The sequence below is a fragment of the Salvia hispanica genome, chromosome 6 (assembly GCF_029641045.1).
Source record: "Salvia hispanica isolate PSC_SH4W2 chromosome 6, Shi_PSC_v1, whole genome shotgun sequence".
Classification (NCBI taxonomy): domain Eukaryota; kingdom Viridiplantae; phylum Streptophyta; class Magnoliopsida; order Lamiales; family Lamiaceae; genus Salvia; species Salvia hispanica.
The window spans coordinates 40171293-40196724 of NC_142697.1; the positions used below are offsets into that span (position 1 = coordinate 40171293).

Consider the following 25432-nt stretch of genomic DNA (forward strand, 5'->3'; position numbering starts at 1 on the left):
TTAACTTTAAATGAAATGGAATTCCTGTCCCTCGTGATAGGTAAATGCATGGAATCAGATTATCAGAATCATACACATACGTATACTAAAATTTAAGGACTACTATTTTTTTACTTCCGCTTACAATTATGATTAATAATTAATGATTTGTACAAATATAATGACATCAATTATGAAATGACATTCATTCTAACCCACTATTCCCTCGTATATCTACCTATTAATAATGCTCCATCTATCTCGAAATTAAGATTAACTCTGCATTAATACAGCATTGAATTGTGATCCAATAAAAATGATATATTAGCTATAGTAAAATGGAAAGCAATTAAATCGGAAAACAAAAATAGAAAAACAAGTAATACCGCACATGAGAAAATGGGGCCCCGAGGTTTGAAGCATGTGCTATCAACGAGATAACTTCACTCCCACCTTAATGTCCTCCACCAAGTTCCATTAATTTAATTACTGCAATTAACGAGGTGGGGTCAACTCCATAAAAATACAATTTTTTTACGAGGATAATTACCATTAATTTATTTACTGCAATTAACGAAGTGGTCAACTCAACCCAAAAAAGAATTAGCGGAAAATATATGTATAGCTCGATTATTACGCGTCAAATTCATTTCGATTGTATGATTTTTCGGGATATGAAACCCGAAAATTGTGCAATAGATTAAGTATGCGTTTGCAAATTATTTTTTATAGTTATCTTTTGAAAATACTCTCTTCCCCTCCCATCTCAACTAAATTAAGTCGTAGTATTATTTTTTGAGATATCTTAATTAAGTTGAGTCATTTAAAAAAAAAAATTAATTTTACTTTATTTCATCATCTATCTTACTTTATTTTTATCAATAGAGAATCAAAGTTTAATTCATGAAAAAATTTATAAGAAAAAACTGCTCGTTAACTAACCACTCAATTGCAAAATTTTATAAGAAAAAACTGCTCGTTAACTAACCACTCAATTGCAGCCGTATAGATGATTATATATCTCTTTATTGACAAAGGATTAAAGCTCACATATTAATTGTATTCTTACCAAATTGACTTAGCAACTACCATCCATGTCTTACTGAATATTCAACTATTGCTAGTCAAAATACTAGTAATATATAGTAGAACATATAATTAATTTGATGCCAATTGTAATGTAGCGATGCCGGCTCGTAATATTAGATGTTTATTACTAGTACGGAGTTTTTTTTTTTTTTTTTTTAAGAAATAAAACAAATATGCCGAATTCATCAATTAGATGCGGAATATAAGTGCTGTGACTTTATTAGACTACTAATACGAAGCCTTCATAACTACCAATAATAAATACTACTGTACTATGATAAATATATATTGGGACGTTAAGATGGTAGAGGTGATGAATCAATTAATTGGTAAGAAAGCGATGACTAAGCATATGATGTAAAGTGTGTCACACGATTAGTAAGATATTCTTATTAAATTAAATTCATGATTTAATTAAAATATAAAATTCATTAAAAATATAAAATTGCATTGTTAAAATCCAAGAATGACACACTATGCAAAAAAAATTGAACCCATATTTTTCAGTTGCCATGTGGGCTAAGATCTTACCTCTGTGGGTGTTTTATTAAGAATTGAGAACGTAGACTTTCCGATATGGTATGGAGCGCCTTAAATTAAAATGTGTTGCGTAATTGAGAATTTGATAATCTGCAAAATCAAATTAGTACTTGTTATTGTAATCGCTCCAATAAAACTTGTCATAGTATATTAATTTGATTCATGTGCAAAATGTGTATCTTATTGATAATATCAAAACTACTCTTTAAATTCTCAATCAAGAAATATAACACCTATGAATTAAAATATGGTATGAACCGTATGATCCTAATGGAAACAAATAAAAATTAGTACAACACTTATTTTTGTATTTCACGTTAGGTCTAAAAAGAGTGTTCATGACAAATTAACAATGTGTGAATGTGAAAGGACTGTTTGTCAAATTTAAAAGATGAAGCCAAAAATAAGTTGAGAATAATAATTGGAAGATTCATGTAAATAAATTTAAAAGCATTAGCTGGACTGATACCGAAACGCGTGTCGGTAATACTAGATCCGTTTTAATAGCGCCATTTTGTCTCCACGGCCTAATTATAGATACGAGTTGCACCGACTTTACAAAATTTAGCAATACTGCGGGCCCAAGTCCATCAACATATTTTTCAGTTTTCTCATCACCTTTTTAATTAAAATAAAAATATTATTAGAAATATTCTTTTGTCATGTTACTCCGTATGATTGTTTATCTGGTGTGGTTGACTACATGGATTATTTATTTATTTTATTTATATATTTATCGAATTTTAATTTAACGGCAATAATAATTTATTTAATAATATTAGTATTATGTATCTTGGGAGTACTATATTTTTTCAAATCATTAAAATATGTTAATTTTTAATAAATGTAATTTAAAAATAACATATTTTCAATCAGATGAATCAGGGGTGTTGAAACGGGTACCCGCGGGTACCGCACCCGACGACTCGGGTACCCACACCCGATTTTGGCCGAAAACTATGTCCCGATACCCGTCCCGCAGTGAGTCGGGTATCCCGCACCCGATACCGCGAGCCGAAACCAATTTTTTTTCTTTCAAATCTTCTTTTTTTATTTATTTGTATAGTTTAGAATATTTTTTTAAAATACTACTTGTTGAATGTAATAGACTCTCACTTAACCCTTTATTTTTATTAATTAATTTTATTGAGAATTGAGATGAAGCATGTAATGTAATTGTAATCTTTGATTCTCTGTCTTCGAGTGTTTCCAAAATTTTAAGTTAAAATGCTTAACCTTCTATATTGTTTACACACTGTAGTATGTAAATAAGGAATTAGAAACTTATATTTAAAAAAAAAAATTGAAATATCTGCTTTAAATTTTCATGTTACCAGAAAGGAGTTGAATGCAGTTGAATCAGAAAAGACGGAAGAAAAAAATACTTAACCCTAATTAAAAGTTAAAAACTTAAAAATACGTTTTGTAATATATTACTAATAAAAAATTACATTATGATTTTTAAGTCACCCAGTTAACAAGTATTAAAATTAAAAATAAAATATTATAAAATATTAATATACATATCAGGTATGTCGGGACTAACGGGTATACCCGAGCGGGTATCGGGTACCCGATACCCGCAAAACCCAAAATAGTTATACCCGAACCCGTCCCGTTACCCGACTCCATCGGGTATCGGGTACCCGTTACCCGACGGGTATCGAGTCGGGTTCGGGAATACTCGTTACCCGCTACCCGTTTCGACACCCCTAAGATGAATCATATTCATTGGGAATCATAAATATTAAGAATCGATAATCACGATACCATTATTTCAAATGACATTACAATACTCCATTTGGTATTCTAAATACTACTATAGTTTAATTTATTGATAAGAAATTCGAATCTCATTAATGCTAGGGAGATTCAATATACAGAACAGAAAAACGGATAATCTATCTGAAAGTCGTGATAAATCACTTTAAGATCAAATCAATTTCGGTGGTTCTACCAAACTATTTGATCGGATAAAATTCAGAGAAACCAGAAATATCATATGTATATTCGAGATAGATTTGAACCAGAAGAATCGACCAGATTTTAAAGAAGACGAACCAATGCAGCTGCTGATGAAGCAGTGCATCCGTTGGGAAAATAACCGAAAATAATTAATTTTCAAAAGGTTTCCGAAATTGCAAATTAGTCCTTTAACTTTTAGAAATTACATTTTCGGATGAATTTCTTATACAGCAACTTCGACCCTAGCCAGGGGCTTTGCCCCTTAGACCCCACTACCCGGGGGCGCTGCCCCCGGATCCCCGTTCATCTGTTAAGGGGCTTCGCCCTTAATATCATAATGAATTCAAATAAGCGTGCACTCCACGCCTCCATACTTAAATGATGTATCATTATAATAATACTGATTAATCAAATTAATCCAATTACGCTAAAATATCCAACAATTAATATAATATTCATATTGGTTTAATTATGTTATACTCCATTTGGTATTCTAAATACTATTGTAGTTCATTAGTTTTATAAAATTTAGGCTATTGGATGGATTAATGTGCGTTTATGATTTACCCAATATACATAATACACCTATGATGGAAAGTTTTCATGAAAGAACCATGTTATCAAAAATCTTCAACAATTAAACAAATTCCTATAAACTAACAACATATTTTGTACTTTAAATATCCGTATTTTTTATTTTATAAAATAATAGTAGTAGTAATTTAATCATTACTATATGGCATGCCCCGAATGGCCGAACATGTCACCACGACGTCGAATTGAATAAAAGACTATAGCGTAAAATATTAATATCTTTACCCGACCCGCCAGAATACCCACCCAGATTCCCACACCGACCCATGTGTGTTTGCAACATATAAATCTGAGAGGATCTACAATTTTTTCGGGGACCCAATTATTTAAAATAAATGATTAAATCGGGAGGATTTGGACGGATCTTCAGCAATCACCAAAGCAGGTGAATATTTTTGTACTAGTGTTTTTCTAACTACAACGATCAAATGCTGCTGTTGTTTTCGAGATTTATGAATGATTTTATCCCTCTCCATGTTTGAAGGTTGCAGATTTTAATGTGCGTTTCTTTTATTTATATTTTTGTTCTTTCTTTTTTCCCGTGGGGTGATTTCTGCATCTTCATAAATCATAATTGCTCGCAATGTGGATTTTCAATTCTAGCTGTGATAGTGGTGATAGCTGTTCGTGATCGTGGTACCATTTCAGGAGTAATTTTCACCTTAAATTCCCGTAATTGCTTAACACATTTCAAGCGACGAGATTTATTTTTTCCCTAGTTTGCTCTAAGATGTGGAATTTACTGGATTATAATGCGAGATCGGTCCGGTTTGATAGGAGCTTCATTGATTGAATTGACATTGCAGATATGGTACTTCATACTTTTGTTTTAGAATTGACATTTTAAAGTTTTTGGCTTTATGATTGATTCGAGTAAGTCAATGATTGTTATCTATGCGTTTGGTGAAAATGCAATATCACAGTCCACTCTCATTTGAAAATTGCTAAACGTGCTCTGATTTGACTATTTCAAACTTCTAAGCTGCTTTCTTAGATAACAATGTATATCTAAACTGTCTCATGTTTATACCACCATCTTGTTTTTTTGGACTGGTCCAATGTGTATAACTATGACACTCTAGGTCTACTTTCAAGACTCATCTTAATGCATTTTACTTGTACAATAGCTTACCTCGTTTAATCTTTTTTTTTTCCATGTCTAGGTCGCACACATAGAGGAGATACCAAGAGTCTTTGTATGAAAAGTGTGTGTATTATTGTGATTCACATCCTCAAGCTCCCCAAAGCCAGACAGCTCCCTGTGAGGCTTGGCTAAGAGTATCTGGTCCTGAGAAGTGTACATAGAAAATGAAGGGTGGACAATCTAGTAGATTTTGGGGACGGCACTCATCTCTTACTCTGGCTGCTCTTTTTTTGACGACTATATTTTTCTGGTCTTGGGAGAATAATCCACTTCTTACCAGTCTCTTATCAGCACAAGAGCAATTCTTGATGCATACCTCAGGTAATTACATATGTCTTGGTCTTTGGTTTCTGCTGTTTTATACCCTGAAAGCTGAAAAAGCTAATCCATGTCACCATGAGATTGATAATAAACACTAGACTCTAGAGGTGACCCTTAATAGGATTGTCAGAGAAGAAGGAAAAAATTAAGTGTTTGTAAACGATAGGAAATAATTACTTATTGCATTAGTTTTTCAATTTTGGAGGGAAACTTGTTTAGCTGGGCAAGGAATGTAACGGTTTGACTTATCTCTGACTCTAGAAAACATTAGCTTGCAAACTTTTGAGTAATTAGTGGAATTTACATTTGCTTTTGCTGTCAAATTATATTCAGATGTTGTGATTTTTGAATCATAATAACTGAATAATGATATGCTACTGACATTTAGTGGGATCTCTTTTTTGGTGGGAACAAATTTTGAAAGAAGAAAGGAAATAAGTGTTCTTGCTGGGGCTAAGTATCTTTTATTTTTCCACTGACAAATAACTAATGGTACTTCTCACCAATAGTATTTTTTCTGGATGTTACTGTTTCAGAAAGCCATTTCATTGAGAATATATGTACTGAGTGTTTTGGGTGTGATCTAATATTCTTGGCATTCTTCAATTACAAAGGAGAAAAATGATGTACTAGTAATTTCATGATCTCAGTCCAATATTCAAAGTAAGAAGTATTGCCATCTACTTTACACTATTAAGTTCCATAATATAGCAATCTTTCTCCTCTTCGTTTAATTAGAACATGCATATCATATATTCATATTTCAAAGGATTATTGATTGCAATAGTATAGGTGCACTCTTGAAATCTGTTCTCTACTGCAGATTTTACAGTGGATCATTTTGATGATACATCCCTATTATCTAATCCCTTGGAGCTAGAGGAAGATTCAGTCTCTCAACTTCCCGAAAATACAGAAGATGACATTACAATAAAACCTTCTGAAAGTGATATGGACGAGATGACCACACCAGTCTATGAGAGGAAAGAGCAGAACAGGGTTTCAGATTCTCATATAAAGAAGAAAGGTATCCTACAGTACCATTACTCTCATTAGCATTCTAAATGTATATCTCCTCAATCTTAAGTAATCAAGTAAAAGACTACAGTTGCATGTGGCTGCGCATACTTTTCAGATTATATATATCGTCAAGCGTTACCATACCTATTCCAAGCTTTGATCAAATAGAAAATATCAATGGAGAATGCCAACATATATCCCTCTAATAACAGGCATGGAACTATGAGAAAATTGAATAGCATTAGTGACAAGTTTCCTGTGTGCTATATAGTTATCTATGTCAAGGAAATAACAATGCCTGAACCCAATCTTTGTGATATGCATCAATTAAATTCAAATAAAAACTATTCCAAGTGTACTGTCTTAATATGTTTCTACATATATTACAGCTTGTGATTATGGCAAAGGAAGATGGGTTGCAGACAACCGGAGACCCTTATATTCAGGGTTAGGGTGCAAGCAATGGCTATCTGATATGTGGGCTTGTAGACTGACCCAGCGCACAGATTTTTCTTATGAAGGTTATCGTTGGCAGCCAAATGATTGTGAGATGCCTGAGTTTCAGGGTAGTGAATTTTTAAGAAGGTCTGTATGTTGCCAAACCATCTGACCCTTTTACTTTTTGCTAGACTTATTTGCTTCATTACCAGCAATGACAAGTTTTCTGTTTTCCTGCTAGTCACCTCAACCTTTTGAGTACCTTGTCCATATTTTTCATTACCTTAATCTAAGTTGTGAACTATAATAACAATGTGCCGGACGCAAATTACCTAACTTGGGGCAAGCTTCCTTGGTTTTCATCTGCCTGTTCTATGATTGTGAATAAATTGTTATCAGTCCATAGTTTACATATGTAAAAGGGGTGACATTTTTCTGGGTTCCCCTTCCGAAGTAGAACTGTAGATGCAAAATTGCCACATAATGTTTTTCTTTTCTTTTCCTTTTGTTTTTTAGACTTTTCTGTGCTTAACTTTTGATATTTCAGAATGCAGGACAAGACTATTGCATTTATAGGAGATTCACTGGGCAGACAACAATTCCAATCTCTTATGTGCATGGCCTCTGGTGGCGAGGAGAAGCCAGAAGTTGAAAGTGTCGAGTGGAAATTTGGCCTTACCAAATCGAAAGGAGCCATCCGACCCGATGGATGGGCATATCGGTTTCCCGCTACCAATACCACTATACTGTATTACTGGTCAGCAAGTCTTTGCGGCATAGAACCAATAAACATCACTGACCCAGCCACTGAATATGCCATGCATTTGGACCGCCCACCAGCATTTTTGGAACGCTATCTCCCCCAGCTTGATGTAGTGATTCTCAACACAGGTCATCACTGGAACAGAGGGAAGCTTAGGGCAAACAAATGGGTTATGTATGCCGAAGGAAAGAAGGTCATCAACAGAAAACTAGCTGAGATGGGAAATGCAAAAAATTACACACTATACAGCATTGCCAGATGGTTCGACTCACAAATTCCTCTATATCCACACCTCAAGGTTTTCCTTCGAACAATATCACCAAGACATTTTGCCAATGGTGAGTGGAACACGGGGGGTAGCTGCAATAATCTCTCCCCCTTATCAAAGGGGAATGAAGTTTTTCAAAATCAATCAAGTGACCCAGTTGTGGAAGGTGCTGTCAGTGGCACTATGGTTAAGATTTTGGATATAACTGCTCTTTCTGAACTTCGGGATGAGGCTCACATATCGCACTACAGCAGGAAAGCATCGGAAGGTGTAAATGATTGCTTACACTGGTGCCTTCCAGGCATTCCCGACACATGGAATGAACTGCTCTACGCCCAACTGTAATATATATGGCCTTGTGAGACAAAAGGTGCCCGGCTGAGAACAAAAATGCTACCGGAGCCACTGGTGTCGCGCTGTCTGAGAAAGTAACTTGTGAATTCCGTTGTACTAATATTTTGTCAAAGAAAACGGGGAGGCTGCCCGAGTTACTTAACACCATCAGCAAAGGGACAAAGGTGCTGACTTGCATAAGAGTAGACCACATGGTTTTTTTAGCTGTAGTAGACTATTTGTCATTTTTTCTTCATCTTTTTGGTGAAAATTGATTTATTATTATAGGTAAAGAGTATAGTTCCTAGAATAGGTAATATACCTCAATATTTTTAACCCATTGTATTGCTATTTATCTGGATCGTGTTCAATAACTTATTTGAGCAAAGAAATGGACTAGTTGATGTGAAATGATTTCTATCAATTATTTGTTATTTGTATCTGCGAAGTAAAAACCAAAATTTTATACTAATGTAAAAAAAAAGGGTACAGCACATAATGCTCTCGTTGAGAGTCGAACTCAAGACCTCCCGCTTACTAAACGGGTGCTCTAACCAACTGAGCTACGAGAGCATTTGCTACAAGTTTGGTTATGTTTTAATAAATAGTCTATCTATATTTGGTTTTGTTTTTAATATGGATATCTTGTTAAAGCTGTCTAAATTAATAGTACTATAAGCTTGCCAATTTGAATTAATTCTGCGCATGGTGCTGCTAATTTTTGTATTAATCGATGCTCAAATGTTGTTTAATATATCTATATTTAATGCCAATAATGCTCAAGTATGATTATTACTTGTGTTTTGGCCATTATTTCAATGGATATTCCGTGATTCTATTAAGTTTGCGGTTGCCCAAACAAGTTATTAATAGTTATAATTTTTCGCATATCTTTTCACCGTAAGTAATCTTTGTAATAGTTTTTCACTCCATTTTTATTTTCACCTTCAAAATTGTTAAAATACAAGCTACAGTCCATAATTTAGATAGAAGTAGCCAAAATAAAATTAACAAAAAGGAATACTGATACTAATATTGAAAAGTTTTGTTAAATTTTGGTCATAACTTTTGAAATTTTATTAACAAATTGGTCAAGCCCAAGTAGTTATGATTGGGCCGAAACCGAGAGAAAAAAATGAAAATATATATCGCTGGCGGCAAATGTTTCCCGCCATTTTAATACTCCACTGCTCTCGTGAAAGCTGAATCTCGAGACAAACCCTACTGCTACTCAGCTCCACATTTCCGGTAAAATGGAAGAGGAAATCAAAAAAGAATTCACCAAGGGCGGATTCACTCTCGACGACGAGGAAGAGATTCTCCAGAAATGTGAGTTTTTTTTTTTTTCTGAGTCGCCATTTCGTGCATTGAATAAGTCTGTCCCCAAAATTCATATTATTGGTTTGATTTTGATTCGAGTTCACCGAAATTGTTCAGGTCTGACATTTTGTATACAATACAAGCTCAGCGCGTCGGATATTGTCGCCAACTGGGATTTGTACTCTATCAACAGGTCAGGATTTGGATTGATTCCATCTTATTGGAAGCAATTTTTCCTTTCTATTTGTTCAGTTGTCTCCAGTCTAACAAGCGATGGTAGTTGACAGAATAATTAATCAGATTTTCAAACTTCCTTTCCCCTGTTTTAATACTGTTCCCATGTATGGCGCATCCACTAGTGGCGCATCTGAGTTATTTCAGATGTGCTTCAGTGACATTATTCGTTAAAAAGAATAAAGTAAGTTTTGATTCCTGTGAAGCTTGTGGAAATGAAATGAAGTTCCTGACCTATTTTTATATTTGTAGCAGCTAATTATCTATCTCTGTGTGATCAAGATTGCTTAGTATTTCACAATTCATGAACTTATATTTATTACTACCTCCGTCCCCCAAAATTTGCTACACTTTGACCGGACACGGGTTTTAAGAAATGTAATGGAAAGTGAGTTGAAAAAGTTGGTGGGATGTGGTTCCTACTTTTAAAATATTAGTTTTATAATAAAATGTGAGTAGGAATGAGTTAGTGGAATATGGGGTCCACTACCAAAAATGGTAAAAGTGAAGTGTATCAAATTTTCAGGGACGGACCAAAATAGTAAACTGTATCAAATTTTCAGGGACAAAGGTAGTATCAAATAATTCTTCCTCAAAGCAACGAAGCACGTGTAAGTAGTGTAAGGCATTTTAAGATCCTCCACTAATCTGCGTTTAGAAGGTCGTAAAATATACAGATGTATAATTGTTAAACGAGCCAGTTTCTGAATGGTTCAATGGGAAATTTATGTTCTGATACATTAATATCCTACATTTGCAGACTTGTATTTTTAAAGAGAAATTTGTGTCATCCTTTTCTTTTGGGAGCTAGTTTTTATGTGTTTAGGAATGAGGCTGTGATCAGTCTAAACATGTTTGATCTTTTATTGTAACAGGGGCCTGGACTCTACAGTACGGAGCTCACATATGGGTCCCTTTTTGGAGCAGTTGCAGAATGAACAGGTGGATAAAGTCAAAGAGAAAGCATCTGGGTTGCATCTGTACTCTAATGATGTATCTATGTGAGTAGTGTTCTGCAATTTCAAGGGTCGATGTTGTTATTTCTTACATAACACTTGCTTTTTCAAGTTTGAATTCTGCGAGCATCTAAATCAGGTCGACCTGATATTTACTACCCTTCCTATAATTTATTATGCCTTATTTTCCTTTTCTTTTGATTATTTATCTGATTAAAAATAAAAGTATTTTATGCACGTCCAGTTTCCAATATCATTCTAGACCTCTATGAATTATGACTCTGATGAACTGATTTTAGGATGCATTTGATCTCATTCGTTTTTATTGTTGCATGCTTAATTCAATAACCAATACAACTTGGACTCTTCTGTTAAATGAAACTTCATGCTTGTCACTGTTGTTCTTGGAACCATTATGTTTTCTTTTTCTCTAGTATATTTTCAGTCATGGGATTTTGATTACTGAGTAAGTTACAATATATATGCAATTTCAAACAGGATATTGAATGGTAACTATGGAGAAACAGAAGCCATACTTGATACCCCCCCTGATAAGCACACATTATCGCTTCAGAAATCATCCGATTCAGCACAAAGGACGAATAGCATCAAGCTTACCTCTGCAAAACCTCTAGAACCAGTGACACCTTTTGGGTCAAGAAAGAATAAATTTATCGTGCAATTGACACTTAATGAGCATCTAGACATGCAAACTATTAAAACAGAGGACGATAAGGAAAATTCTGAAGATGAGATCATCAGGAGAGTTCAACCTAGTAAAGAATGTTCTCTGATAGTTGATAGATCTCAGCCTGAGCCTGGTTGTAGGTTCATGTATGATAGAATTGAGGACAAGGTACTGTTGTGTTTTGTTAGTTTGATAATTGTAGTTTTCTTTTTCAAACATTCTAATTTGTTCTAGTGGAGTTCAGTTTAATTTCCTGGAAAATTGCATAACAAAACGAGCTACTGCATATGTGTCCTCTGGGCGATATGATGAACCAGTTGATCCTTCTGTAGCTTCTCAGGTATTAACTTCTCCACTTGTCTTAGAAGAGGTGACATTAACAGACTTTGATAGGAACGATAGTTTCTATCAATATGACTCTCGTGTTCCCATTGGCTTTGCATTAATGTGGTGTTTTTTCCTTTCATAAATTATTACTATATCCCAGGAAAGCATTTTTGCTGTTGGCATGATCTGTTGCGAGGAGGAAGGCCGTCTGAAGGAAAAGGCCACTTTGTTGCAAAGCAGGTAAGTGCTTTTCCTTTGCATAGTATCGTGATTCGATTTTATGTCACATTCTGGAAGGCTAGTTTGCTACTGCTTAGAAGAAAATATCAGACATTTTCCTCCTAAAACAAACATTAATCTCTTGATTTTGTCCTACAGTTGTCTTATTGCTGCCTGTTAATGTTCTGCGTGGTGTGAATTTTTTCAGTGTCGAGCATTCTGGTGGGCAGCGAGTTCGTCTTGACTTGCAAAAATTAAACCAATATTCGATTTTTCCAGGCCAGGTTGGAATGAGTTTTACCGAAGGAGCAAATTTCATCTTCAGTGATACTCCCTCCGTTTCCTAAAAATAGGAACTTTTGAAACGGCACGGATTTTATTGTAAAATTGGTATAGTAAGAGAGAGGAAGAGAAAATATAGGTAAAGTAAGGGAGAGGAAGAAAAAAAGTAGTGGAATTAGTGTCAGTGGATTGTGGGGCCCATTTTCTAAAATGTAGAGTTTCTATTTTTAGGAAATAGACTAAAAAGGAAAGAATTTCTATTTTTAGGAAACAAAGGGAGTATACTATATGATACTAAATACCTCTGATATTTGACATGATATAGGTAGTGGCTGTTGAAGGGCGCAATCCTAGTGGACATTGTGTTATTGCATCAAAAATTATTAGTTATCCACCCTTGTCTGCTGCAACTGATGAGGAACATCCTTCGAAAAAACAAGCTTTGGGTCGCGATCTTCAGCTAAGGGAACCCTCACTAGATACACCAGAGGTGTCACTGGTATGACATTTGAATCTTCCATTACTTTGCAACCTACCATTATACTCTTGCTTTTCGATTTTCTTTTTTACATGTGGTGTTCACTGCCTATATGCCAGTGCCTTTTTATCGTCCTTATTTGAGATGTATAATTGGCATAATTGGCCAGATAAAATAATGATGAGCCCTTTTGAGGATCTGTCTATTGGCAACCACTATTAAGTACGCGAAATTTCGACAGCAATTTGCCATTTTCCATAAAAGACTGGTTTGGTCTTAATTGAATTTCCTAGACTAGTATTGTTGCCCAAGAGGTTGATTTTCTGGATCATCTTCTTTGATTTATTCGTTGCAATAATTTAATAGGAGTAACTTGGATGAATTTAACCTCTAAAAGTGTTGTTTTTCCAGCAGTAAACCTTCTTTAGGGTGAAAGTAACATTATCTTGATTGGTTTGTTTTTAAACAGATTGTTGCAGCGGGTCCTTTCACTACGAGTGATAATTTATTATTCCAGCCTCTAAACGATCTTCTGGCTTATGCACAGCGAAAGCAACCTCAGTTGCTTGTGTTGGTAGGGATTCCAACCACTCGTTGATTTTTTTTATCTAGAAATGATGAGGATGAAAATAAACTAGTGCCTTACTTCATTTTATTACTTGACAGCTAGGACCGTTTATTGATTCTGATCATCCAGAGCTCAAGAAAGGAATCATTAATCAGACCTTTGATGAATTGTTTCGCATTGAGATTCTTGGAAAGGTCTTGCAAGTGAAAACACATAAAGCCTATGACATTAACATTTTCAACACCTTATACTTATAATGATACCATTGATTGTTTATGTAGCTTCAAGATTATGTCGATTATATGGGCTCTACAGTGCGTGTGATTCTTATGCCATCTATCAGAGATGCGAATCACGACTATGTTTTTCCTCAGGTGAGCTATTCACTATTTCCTCTATTTTACTATGCTGCTGAATTTTCTTATTAAGATAGTAAACCTGTTGTGTTGGTTGTTGAACAGCCTGCTTTTGAAATTCATCCTGCAGATTTTAGTTATCAGGTACATAAAATGCTTTATGTGCTACAATTATTCTATTTTCTTTTTGGACACAAATGATACTTTCTCTCACAGATAAAGAGTATCTCTAATCCAGGGATGTTTTCTGCTAATCGGGTAAGAATACCAGTAATACTCTTTCATGAGAATACAGTTAGTGTGCTATTTCGTTTGCTATATTTCTTTCAAAAATACTAGTACTATGTTTTGGGTGTTGGGGCCTGGAGGGTGGGGGTGCAAAATGACAATCTCTTTAACGCACTGTCCTTACAGTGGTTTTTCTTGATCGATCTTTTTTACAGGTGAAAGTCGCTTGCTGCACTGTTGATATACTTAAACATCTCAGTGCTGAGGAAATCTGTCGAAATCCTCAAGGGGGGTCGAAGCAGAGGTTGACGAATCTAGCTAAGCATGTATTATCCCAACAAAGGTACGTTGAAAGGAAAAACTCAGAGATTGTACTTGATTAGTCAGAGAAAAAGTTCTCTTCTTTGCTTCTATGTTAGTATGTTATTATTCTTATTCATAGCTTTGTTCTATGGAGCAGCTTCTATCCACTGTATCCTCCTTCAGAAGATGTTCCCTTGGATTTCTCTCTAGCAAGCAAAGCGCTACTCTTCTCATCGATTCCAGATATACTAATATTACCTTCAGACTTAGCTCACTTTGTGAAGGTCAGGAACCTAGCTTCTTTCCATGTCATTTGTTAGATATATAGTACTACTGGAAAATGCAGAATGCCACAGGTTGAATTCTCATTTCTTCTTGAGCAGGTGGTCGGTGTTGAAGATGCAGATGGGGAAGAGCAAGTCAAGTGTATCTGTGTGAATCCTGGGCGACTTGCCAGAGGCGAGGGAGGCGGGTTTTTTGTTGAAATCAACTACAGAGGGGATCCAGATTCATCAAGTGCTTCCATAATACGCATATAGACCTTGTACCATATTCAGAAACAGATGATGCTTTATTTCGGACATAAAGAAGAAAATCAAATACTAATTCAAAGAAGCTCACCACCCACCTCTTCTGCAACTGAATCAGATCTCCTATGATGTACATATAGTTTGAAGATATACTCTGTATTAATAGGTTGATGCTGTGGGTTTCGAAATTGTAGCTCTTCTTACTACTGCTAGTTTGTGGCTTTGATAGACTTGGGAGTCTCTACTAATATCATTGCTTGAACTAGCCTTTTTATTTTTACATTAACAGAATTTAAATCCAATTTAGTTAGTGGTAAACCAATTTAAGGTTGGTTGAACTAGATTTTCTTATTTTCTTTTGAGATTGCATTATGATAAATGTAGTAGTACACTCATCCGTTTAATACCCATTTATTCTATTGCTGTCTAGTTTGATCTAATTCAAATAAATGTATTCTCATCCAAAACTTATTTCCATTAGACTAGGTGTACCAGAGCCCCATGCTCCATAGCTAAAGGAAGGGATCAATCTCTTGACTATTTGAGTAAGGATGATGGATAAGTTCCATGTCACTCGACCAAATTTTTTGGGTTAGAAAGGTGTTCTAATTCAATAAAACATAAATAATAAAAATCAAGCGTTGTTGGGAGAGAGAGAGAGAGAGTTGTCAGAGTGAGGTGGATATATAAGAGTTTTATACAACAATCTAGCTAGCGTGCCTTACGGATTGGGAAGTGCATATATAATATATTGGCAGACACGTGATTTGCCCTGTTTCACACTTATATTTTATTCATTAAATCAATTTCATGCTATGTCGATTTATTTGTAGCTTTAAGAATTAGTAACACTGTTTACAGTTGCACTGTGCAAGCTCAACAACCAGGTAATTATATTAGTAATACGTAATAATTGATGAAACGCATGTAGAATAATACTACTATTATTGGCCTAATATTCTTCTTTTCTCCCACACCAATCGTTTTCCCAACCCCTAGCTAGTTTAATTTGTTGTAGCTTATCACGGAATAAATTTTTTCCAAATTGGAACAGACGTGACAAGCAAAACGATGCCATTTTAATTATTTTGAATAAAAAAATCCATGCATTTATTTAATTACTTTTCAAAGTTTATAATTAAAATAAGAATTTATCCAAAGCTGGTATACACGCCACTAACCCTAAAAACAAATTAAATCTCTCGAACTTGAGCCTCATTCATTTCCAAGAAACCATCAAACAAAATTCATGTTCATCAAATTCCAAATTTCTTACAATCTTTACGTTATCCGAAACCCCATCACCAAGATCAATACACACAAGTCACAACACAATCAAAACTAAACAATGATTCATCCAAGACACCACAAATAATAAATAAAATTGGGGTCACATAAACATTTCAAACCACGAAACCTCTCACCCCAGCATGAGAGGAGCACTTATACCTCAAAATAAGATAAGCAACAAACCTATAAACCAAGATGAAGCAAAGCATGATCACATAATTCTTCCACCTACTCCCTTCATCTCCATACCCTTCCTCCCTCAACACATCCTCCCCCCTCACCACACACGTATCCAACATCGTCTCCAAACACCTCCCCGACCTCGAAAACTCATTGATCAACAGCCCTTCGAACGGATACTTAAACAACGAGATGTAATGCATGAACACCCAAAACCTCGGCAGCTGATTCTTCGATATGAAGTAGCCCGAGAACAAGAAGAACGACCCCATCACGGCCGAGATCACCGAGTTTCCCACGATGAAATTCGGCACCAGCGCGCTGAAACACACCACCACCGAATTCGCAGTGTATAGAATGAGCCATATTAGTAATACAAAATGCATGAAGGCGGTTACACTCCGGTTCAATCCGACCAGCCAGTAAACCGGCACGGAGAAGAAGAGGGCGAGGATGAGGCAGTATGGCAAGTAAACGACGCCGTTTGCGACGGCGTATGAGGACACACGGTAGCTCCCGCTTGATGTCTCCTTCATCACTATCTCCTTTTCCTGGAGGAAAACCGGCAGCGCCTCCACCGTGCTGGACAGGAGGAAGGTGAGGATGAATGCGACAAGGCCGACTCTCTCCTCCGCGCCGAGTAAATCGTCGTTTAATTGGTAGAAAATGGAGCCGAGGACGAGGCCGGATGCGAGCATTGAGAGGCTCCGGCACATGAAGAGCTCTTTGCTTCTGATTATGTTTTTGTAGAATCTATGGCTTAAAATTAGGGTTTCCTTAATTTGGGGATTTGCGAATCCGAAGGGGAGATCGACTTCCACGTCGATTGATTCCTCGTCGATCACTTTCGATTGCTGGAAAAGCTGCTGGAGGGTGAATTTTCCGGTTTTGGACGTGCCGCCGGCGATTTTGGGCGGTGGAGGCGGCGGCGCCGCCTCCACCGCGGCGGAGATGGCGTCGATGGACTCGATGGCGAATTCGACGGCGTTGACGTGGACGGGGAGGGGGAGGTCCATGAGCATGAGGTTGACGGAGAGGAGATCGACGGAGCCGTGGTGGAGGACGGCGCCGGCGGCGAGGAGGAGGATGTTGTGGAGGAGCTTGACGATGCGGAAGCTGGGCTGGTGGATGCTGAGGATGATGGTGCGGGCGCTGGCCTCCGCCATGACGTGGAGCATGTCGATGATCTGGTGCGCGGAGGTGCTGTCGAGTCCCGACGTCGGCTCGTCGAGGATCACCACCTTCGGATCGTGGATCACCTCCAGCCCGATCGACACGCGCCTCCGCTCTCCTCCGGAGATGCCTCGGACTCTGTCGTCGCCGACTCTGGCGCCAGCGACGTGCGTGAGCCCGAGCTCGTGGAGGAGAGACTTCACTTTAGCAGCGAGGTCCGCCTCCGCGAGGCGGAGGCGGAGGCTCGCCCCGAAGCGGAGCGTCTCCTCCACGGTGAGGAGGGGGAATAGGGTGTCGCGCTGCGTGACGTAGCCGGACATTTTTTTGAAATGCGGCTTGTTGATAGGTTTGTTGTTGATGAATATGGAGGCGGTTTGAGGGGTGAGTTTGCCGGCGAGGATCTCGAGCAAGGAGGACTTTCCGGCGCCGCTGGGGCCGACGATGGCGAGGATTTCGGAGGGGTTGGCGGTGAGGTTGACATCTTTGAGGATGGTGTGGGTTAGGACAGTGTAGTTGATGCCGAGTGCTTGAATCTCGCAGCCTCTCATTGAGAATGGAAATGTGTGTTTATGTTTGTGATCACAAACACTACAACTTGGAGTTGGATTTTCAATTATTTGATGGGGTGTGGTGTGGTGTGTTTGTTTTCATGGTTCACGTGCATTTTTTACACTTGTGATGCCACCTTAGTTGTTTGTCATTTTGCAAAGGGAGTGTTTGAATTGAGAGTAGAGTATTAGCAAAGGGTGTCTTGTGATTGATACTATACTCTACACTCTCTTGGTATATAAAATGACAGTTCTGAACTAGTAATTAAAGTTATGGAAGAGCTTATGCGCAGAGGAGCTTTTGTAATTATCTGTTGCATTGTTAAATCAAGGGTCTATGTTGTTATTTGTTACTACATTAATTTACTTGCTTTTTGAGGGTCAATGTACTACTAGTATTTACTTGCATTCTTCTAATTTGATATGCCTCCTTCTGTTTTTTTTTATGTGATAGTAAAGAATAAAAGTATACTATACTCAAGGACAATGTTCACATTTTTATCTCATTCTGGAAGTCTGGATCGTTTCTCATATTTTCTCTACTATTGCACCTAATAGATAGATAAAGCTCAAACCCTAAAAACGTACATGGATTTGATCATCAAATTAAGCCAATTTGTTTATTATTCTGTGTGGTAATTAGCAAAAATGACCTGAATTCAAGAAATCAAAGTGCTAAGGTCATTAGACTACAATTGTAAAAAAAATGAAATATTGATTACTCCGCGTTGGACCTCATACAAAAAAAAAGTTGCAACAAGTAAAAATCTATACCAAAATCAAATGTGTGGCTCTCATGTACAATTCGAAAGTGAAATGTACTTTTGTGGACGAGAATAAAAGAGAAAAATGTTTTCTTGTACTATTGGAAAGATGTTTCTTGTACGTACGGATAGTGGCGTGGATAAAATAAATTGCAATGATGCCGTTTAGATTTATAAACTAAGCTTCATAAATCAGTGACCACAAGAAAAATGAAGGAAGGGGACAAGGGAATTTTAATTTAATTGTAGATTGTTATGTCCTTTTGTGATACCCGTGAATGTATTTCCTTTTGTAAACAATTTGACTCAAAAACTAGGGGTCCCCGATTGTAGTAGCATTCTTCAATATGAAAAGCTCTACACATATCTGTCTATCCTTCTATATGCAGAATCAAACCCGTGAACATTTCTTTATTACATTTTCATTTTTTATTATTATAAGGCAGATGATTTTTCGAAAGGTAAGTATTTGGGTTCGATTTATGATATAAAAATAAAATACAGAAGGTTATTATGGTAAAATAAGAAGAGATTAGTTGAAGAAATAATTGTTTGACTCATATGTTCAATTCTATTTTACCTCATTTTCTTTTCGTGATAAAAATATTGTCTTCCCTCATTATGTTTTGAATTTTGGGCCTCTTGGCTCTTACCGCTTACCCATCAAGATTAATCAAGAATACATAAAACAGAGCACCAAAGAGGCCAAGACACACCAAATGAAAAAATTATACTACTACTAGTAAAAAAGTGTGCAAATAAAAGGTGTTGAAATTGGCCATATGCGTAACACTCTGATCATATGAATAAAAATATCTACTTCTAGCCAAATTTGCCTTTCAATTCAACCTATTCCTGTTTTCTTCTTAAATTTAATTTCGAAATATATAGTACTATCTGTTTGCAAAAGATAAGTCAAAAACCTACTAGTAAATTATTAGTTTGTTTTAGGAGGTTATGACAATTTTTTTTAAATTTGAATAGACAATACGTACCGTAATTTTATCTTTATCTTCTTTTAAGCAAGGGACAAATTGTAGTGAGCCATATAGTTAGATGAAAATCTAAATCTAATTTTATGTCTTGTAATAATAATAATAATTTTTGAGCTACGTACAATATAAGTAAAAATTATAGAATAAAAAGTAGAAACAATTAATATTGAATATTTTTCAATTTTAAATGATTTTATTAATTTGATCAAGTTATATGAATTATATTTTTAAAATTTTAATTTATAAATAATATTTACCAATTTTTCCATTTTAGCAATTTAATACTTAATAGGTAATTATTCTAAATAAATGTAAGTAAAAATAACATTTTACTTGTGTTTCGGAGAAAAATAGGAGTAGTAAGTAAATCTGTGAATCTATCTTCCTATGCGTAACGAATGTATTGTTGATGTCAAAGAAAAATTGCATCACCAAAATTAGTAGTATTTTTTTTTATTTATTAACCCATTTAAAAAACAGAGATATAGGTTTTCCTCTTCTGATTTAAAATATCGTTGGTGTCTGTGGCAGCAAATGGAGCTCCGCGCCTTGAACCCTCCATTCTCTATCGGTAATCTCGCTTTCCATCCAATTTTCATAATTTCAATTCTGATTCTCTGAGTTTGAGTTGAGCTGTGTGGATTATTTTCAGTTTCAACCGAGTTTAATTTTTTTGGATTACTAACATTTACATAGATTACAAAGATAATGATGTTAGTCCTCACGATTGTGAGGTGCGTGGAAATTCGCAAGACCAGACTAAGAATCACTGTGTTATTATGTTATAAGAAGTTTAGTTTCGAAGAAAGTTCTAGAAAATTTGATGGAAAAAGGAAGAAGGATAAGAAATTTTGGATTTTAGATTGACGAAGCAGTAATGGTGCAAGCACTGAGTTTTGTTTTAACTTTTAATAGTAGTAAGTGTTGGTGTGTGGTTCCTGTCCTACATCGACTTGGAAATGATTATGTCTCCGCTGCATAAGTTTGGATAACCTGGTCTTTTAAGGGGTGAGTGGCCAATTTCTTCAAATTTCATGATCATTATAGACTTTTATGGTTATTTGATCCTTTATCCTTATGTGAAACATGATATTTGAGCAAGTCTTTTCAGGTTCCTTATATTTGAAACCTGTTTATGTATTTTTCATGATGCTTTGTGTCATATTCATCCTGGCAGGAAATGTTTTCTGTCCGATTATGTCTCGTGTGTGTTGGTTGAGGAAGCATTACATCTATGGGAATGGATATGTGGAGAAAAATGTGAAGCCTATACGAGCATATTCCCAACGAACGAAAAGGAGTTATGTTTGTTGTTCTAGTAATCCACAAATCAATCATTTTTTACCTTCTGAAACAGAGCTGCTCAATGGCAAAGTCATATACTCTGTCGCTGCTGCCATGGGCCATAACAAGGTATGTAGACCGTGTTTTTTTTTTTTGCATGGAGGAGTTCTATTTGAGACACGAGCCTTTTTACAAAACTTTTTTATTAGCCGTTTGGATACCGTTTAAGTTATCTTATGATCTGTCACCTTTTTAGGTCTGGATCTTATATTTTATTTTAGGGTGTTGGGCATACGGGTGGTGGATGTTGTCACTGCACTTGTTTATATGGTTTATGCTATTTATTATATGTGGAGAATGAAATAGAGAAGTTTGCATTTCTGTTAGGCTGTTTAGATGTTGCCATTGGTTTATCATTTGCCAATCACTGACAAATCTTATGTACGTGAGTTGAAGTCTTCTCACTTGCATTTGCAATTCTAAAATACTTTGAAATAATTTTTAGCAAACTCTAAGTCCTGGTTTGGCTAACTTTTAAATGTCAAACCTTAGAAGTAAAAACATGCTAGAAGAAGTATATATTGACATGACTTAGTGTCCTAGTCGTATACTAAAATCTTCCTTCTGGTACTTTCTGTTAGCTCTCTGACCAGTTCAACTGGTGCTTTGTTGAGCATACGGCTTCTTTCCTACTGACAAATTTATCCAGATTCCTTGACCAAAATTAGCAGTTTTTGTATTACCTTTTTATACTTCTATATTGAAATTGTTTTTAGATTTCTAGTATCTTACTCAAATGCGAGACCTTTTCAGTTGATCCTGTCTTCTTATCAATTCTGTCAGGAGGCACACCCTGAATGTAATTCTAGAGTTCCTGCAATCACCGATGCTCTTGAAAAGATGAAGCTGACTACAGAGGTAAGGAGGCATGACTGATAATGCAATCAGTTAATTGTGGCCATTGTGATTTGTGAGATAGCTTGATTTGATTCTCAAAATCTGTTTTATAATAAATCAAGGTCTACATGATCTTGTTGAGAGTATCCAAGTTCTATATGATCTTGTTGAGAGTATCCAAAATCATCTTAATTAATATACTTTACACGTAAAGGCTGCAACTGAGTATTTGATAATAAATGTGTTGTAATTACTTTATTGATCAGACCCATGAATCTGCTGTAATATAATCACTGTCGAACCAATATTTTGCTATTGGATTTGCTCTAGTGCTCCATGTACCCAAACATAGAATGGTGGTGCTGCAGCAAACATTAAGGTGCTTCCTTGAGAGGTCATGACAAACTGTATGCAAGCATCTTGTTGGTGTTTGACTTGTTCTATAGTGGGGGTTGATCTATGTCACAATCAACATAATAAACTGGGAAGGCTTGACTGACAAAATATACTTGTCTTATTGCAAAGAGTTTCTTTAAATTTGTAGTGCTACTCTTCACAAAATAACATCATACTCTCTTGTCCATATCTTATCGTATGGTCCAGTTCCGGGGCATGGAGATCATCAAACTCGAAAAATTCAAACCTGCTAAAGTTGAAGATATAGCTAGGGTCCATGAAGGAGCTTATGTATCAGGACTTGAAAAGGTATATTACACTGACACAATACACATTTGTAATCATCAATAGCCCTAAGTTGGCTTTTTACATTAATGTGAATATCTGTATCACATAAATCACATTGTTTTGCTAACTCTTCTAATAACCTTTTCTTTTTAACCCTGTAGTCGATGCTTCTTCCAGTTCCAATTCAGTATTTCGACATTTGCTCATACATTTTATTTCTTTAATTGCCTTAAATTAATCATTGATCTGGGACTAGTTTGGCTTAAAAATAAAATAAAATGTAAAAGTTAAAAACTGAGTGATAAAAGTATTAACTCAGTTCAGTTTTTTCCTGTTTGCAGTTGCATCCTTAATTGCTGATAAATCTAGCATGAGGCTTATCAAAATTGCTCGAGTGGATTCACTTAGGCTGGACTTCAGCTCTTTTCTTTTTCGAAAATAAAACTCCCTCAGTCCCTCAAACCCCTGCCCATTTTGCAATTTTAGTTTGTGCCGTAAAACATTGCCCATTCCAGTTTCGGTTTATTTTCTCCTTACCATATAAACTTATTTACATAAAAACCAAGCCCTTACATAACACCTATGCAATTGTCTAACATTTATTAAAACCCGTGTCAAAAAGAAACGGACAGTGTTTGAAGAACAGATGGAGTAGGAGTACCATTTTATTAGACATGTTCCACAAGATCACGTGTTTTTCATTTTGTGCTCATCTGCAACTTGCTTATGCTCTATAGGCAATGGACCAGGCTTCGGAGCAAGGCTTAATTCTGATAGAAGGCTCTGGGCCTACTTATGCTACTTCCACGGTGAGGAACACTATTGGAAACACTTGACTTTTATTACGTTCCAGCTTTTGTTAACTAATGGAGTATTTTAGATGACATTCCATTTCCCTTTAGAAAGACATTCTAATATAATAAGGTAGAATAGCCATGCCACTCATCTGCTTCGCTTGTGTTTTCCGTTTATTTGTTTTCCTTTTGGTTCTTGGCACTGTGGAGCTGTGTTGGGTCTTGATTATTTGGTACTGTATATGTACATTTTATCAATATACTGTATTAACTAGTTTCTTTTGGTTTTTGGGATTTTATGTTTATAGACCTTCCAGGAGTCGCTGTTGGCAGCTGGAGCAGGAATTTCATTGGTGGATGCAGTGGTGATGTCTCATTCTAAGACGTTAGTCACTTAATGATTAACCTTCTTGTTAAAATTTTCTAATGTTTTGCTTTCTCAGTTGATGGTATGTATACGTTCACCCATTCGAACTTGACCAATCCTAGAACTGATAATATAGGTAGCAGCATCTAAGATTAGGAAAGATCCTCCAGTTGGTTTTGCTTTAGTACGACCACCCGGCCATCATGCCGTTCCAACAGGACCCATGGGATTTTGTGTCTTTGGTAATGTGGCTATTGCCGCTCGCTATGCTCAACGCGCCCATGGATTGAAGCGGGTGTTCATAATTGATTTTGATGTGCACCATGGGAATGGAACCAATGATGCCTTCTATGATGATCCTGATATATATTTCCTCTCCACTCACCAGGTAAGCCCATTTTATATTGATACGATGACATTCTTCGTGCTTCAATGCCTTGTGTTTTGACCTCAACGTAGGATGGGAGCTACCCTGGAACTGGCAGGATAAATCAGATCGGTAGAGGGGATGGTGAAGGAGCGACCCTCAATCTGCCTTTGCCAGGAGGATCAGGCGACAGAGCCATAAGAGATGTCTTTGATGAAGTCATCGCACCATGTGCTCAGAGGTTCAAGCCCGATATAATCCTCGTTTCAGCAGGGTAAGTTCTCATGCAACTAAGAAGTTTCTTTCCCTTCCAACATGGAACATGACGCCTCATTGTTAAACGGTAATTTTGTTCTCATATCTGCCAATGAACGTATCCAGATACGATGCGCATGTGTTGGACCCACTAGCGAACCTGCAGTTCACGACCGCCACATATTACATGCTAGCTTCAAGCATTCAGCAACTCGCGAGAGATTTGTGTGGTGGCCGATGTGTCTTCTTCCTGGAAGGAGGTTACAACCTCTCTTCTCTTTCGAATTCTGTTGCAGACTCATTTCGTGCATTTCTCGGGGAGCCTAGCCTGGCTGCAGAGTTCGATAACCCTGCATTCTTATACGAAGAACCGTCTAGAAAGGTGAAGGAAGCTATTCAGAGAGTTAAGCACATCCACTCTCTCTGAAAACGCTGCTGAATTTGGTCTGTTGATATTTTTAATTTTTGTTATCATAAATCATAATTAGTTCTACTTGTATAGTTGAATATGAGAAGCAATAAGTAAAAATACTAATGTTGTGTTTGGATCACAAGAATTTCAGGATACATTTAATCTTAAATATCTTTTGTGATCATTTGAGGAAAATTTACACATCGATAGAGTTGGATTTTTTTTTATAATTAGCCAATTACCTTAGATTGCATAGATTAAAAGGATTCTTTTGTTTTAAGAAAGTTAAAAATATTTTTCTTACTGTGCTACGTAATATGAAATCAGCATGACACAAAGATGCCCTTCCCTTATTAATGTAGTTCAAATAGTTCTCCTTATATACCATGATATTGACATTAATTATCCTTGTTTATGATTATCAATAGACAAATCACACAAGTCACATGTTATTGTCACTTTAACATCTAGTCACATCA

The 25432-nt window shown here is 36.2% G+C and overlaps 4 protein-coding genes and 1 non-coding gene across 9 annotated transcripts; 3 read left to right on the top strand and 2 right to left on the bottom strand.

Annotated features, from left to right (window-relative positions):
• Positions 1 to 4486: 4486 nt before the first annotated feature.
• Positions 4487 to 8865, top strand: LOC125204142 (protein trichome birefringence-like 14). Of its 4 annotated transcripts, none has more exons than XM_048102704.2 (5): positions 4487 to 4552; positions 5331 to 5632; positions 6456 to 6659; positions 7042 to 7237; positions 7638 to 8865. In XM_048102704.2, the coding sequence occupies exons 2-5, from the start codon at positions 5476 to 5478 to the stop codon at positions 8464 to 8466; spliced, it is 1386 nt and encodes a 461-aa protein (XP_047958661.1). In that variant the 5' UTR covers positions 4487 to 4552; positions 5331 to 5475; the 3' UTR covers positions 8467 to 8865. The 4 variants fall into 4 exon arrangements, with proteins under 4 accessions (XP_047958661.1, XP_047958664.1, XP_047958662.1 ...); XM_048102707.2 differs by having other exon boundaries at positions 4551 to 4651; XM_048102705.2 differs by lacking the exon at positions 4487 to 4552 and adding an exon at positions 4556 to 4666.
• An 88-nt stretch (positions 8866 to 8953) lies between these two features.
• Positions 8954 to 9027, bottom strand: TRNAT-AGU (transfer RNA threonine (anticodon AGU)). Its single transcript has one exon. It is a non-coding gene; the product is annotated as a tRNA-Thr (tRNA).
• A 605-nt stretch (positions 9028 to 9632) lies between these two features.
• POLA2 (DNA polymerase alpha 2) lies at positions 9633 to 15294 on the top strand. The gene is made up of 16 exons (XM_048102886.2): positions 9633 to 9783; positions 9892 to 9967; positions 10884 to 11009; positions 11463 to 11820; positions 11897 to 11992; positions 12140 to 12219; positions 12407 to 12482; positions 12806 to 12979; positions 13428 to 13532; positions 13625 to 13720; positions 13808 to 13900; positions 13988 to 14026; positions 14099 to 14140; positions 14326 to 14453; positions 14571 to 14697; positions 14797 to 15294. The coding sequence occupies exons 1-16, from the start codon at positions 9708 to 9710 to the stop codon at positions 14950 to 14952; spliced, it is 1848 nt and encodes a 615-aa protein (XP_047958843.1). The 5' UTR covers positions 9633 to 9707; the 3' UTR covers positions 14953 to 15294.
• An 871-nt stretch (positions 15295 to 16165) lies between these two features.
• On the bottom strand, positions 16166 to 18441 carry ABCG5 (ABC-2 type transporter family protein). The gene has a single exon (XM_048106305.2). It carries the CDS (start codon positions 18132 to 18134, stop codon positions 16347 to 16349), a length of 1788 nt encoding a protein of 595 aa, XP_047962262.1. The 5' UTR covers positions 18135 to 18441; the 3' UTR covers positions 16166 to 16346.
• Positions 18442 to 20323: 1882 nt separating this feature from the next.
• On the top strand, positions 20324 to 25154 carry HDA14 (histone deacetylase 14). Of its 2 annotated transcripts, none has more exons than XM_048101719.2 (9): positions 20324 to 20464; positions 21071 to 21306; positions 22021 to 22095; positions 22678 to 22779; positions 23496 to 23567; positions 23861 to 23917; positions 24056 to 24307; positions 24379 to 24560; positions 24668 to 25154. In XM_048101719.2, the coding sequence occupies exons 1-9, from the start codon at positions 20428 to 20430 to the stop codon at positions 24966 to 24968; spliced, it is 1314 nt and encodes a 437-aa protein (XP_047957676.1). In that variant the 5' UTR covers positions 20324 to 20427; the 3' UTR covers positions 24969 to 25154. The 2 variants fall into 2 exon arrangements, with proteins under 2 accessions (XP_047957676.1, XP_047957677.1); XM_048101720.2 differs by lacking the exon at positions 20324 to 20464 and adding an exon at positions 20510 to 20901.
• The last annotated feature ends 278 nt before the right edge of the window (positions 25155 to 25432 follow it).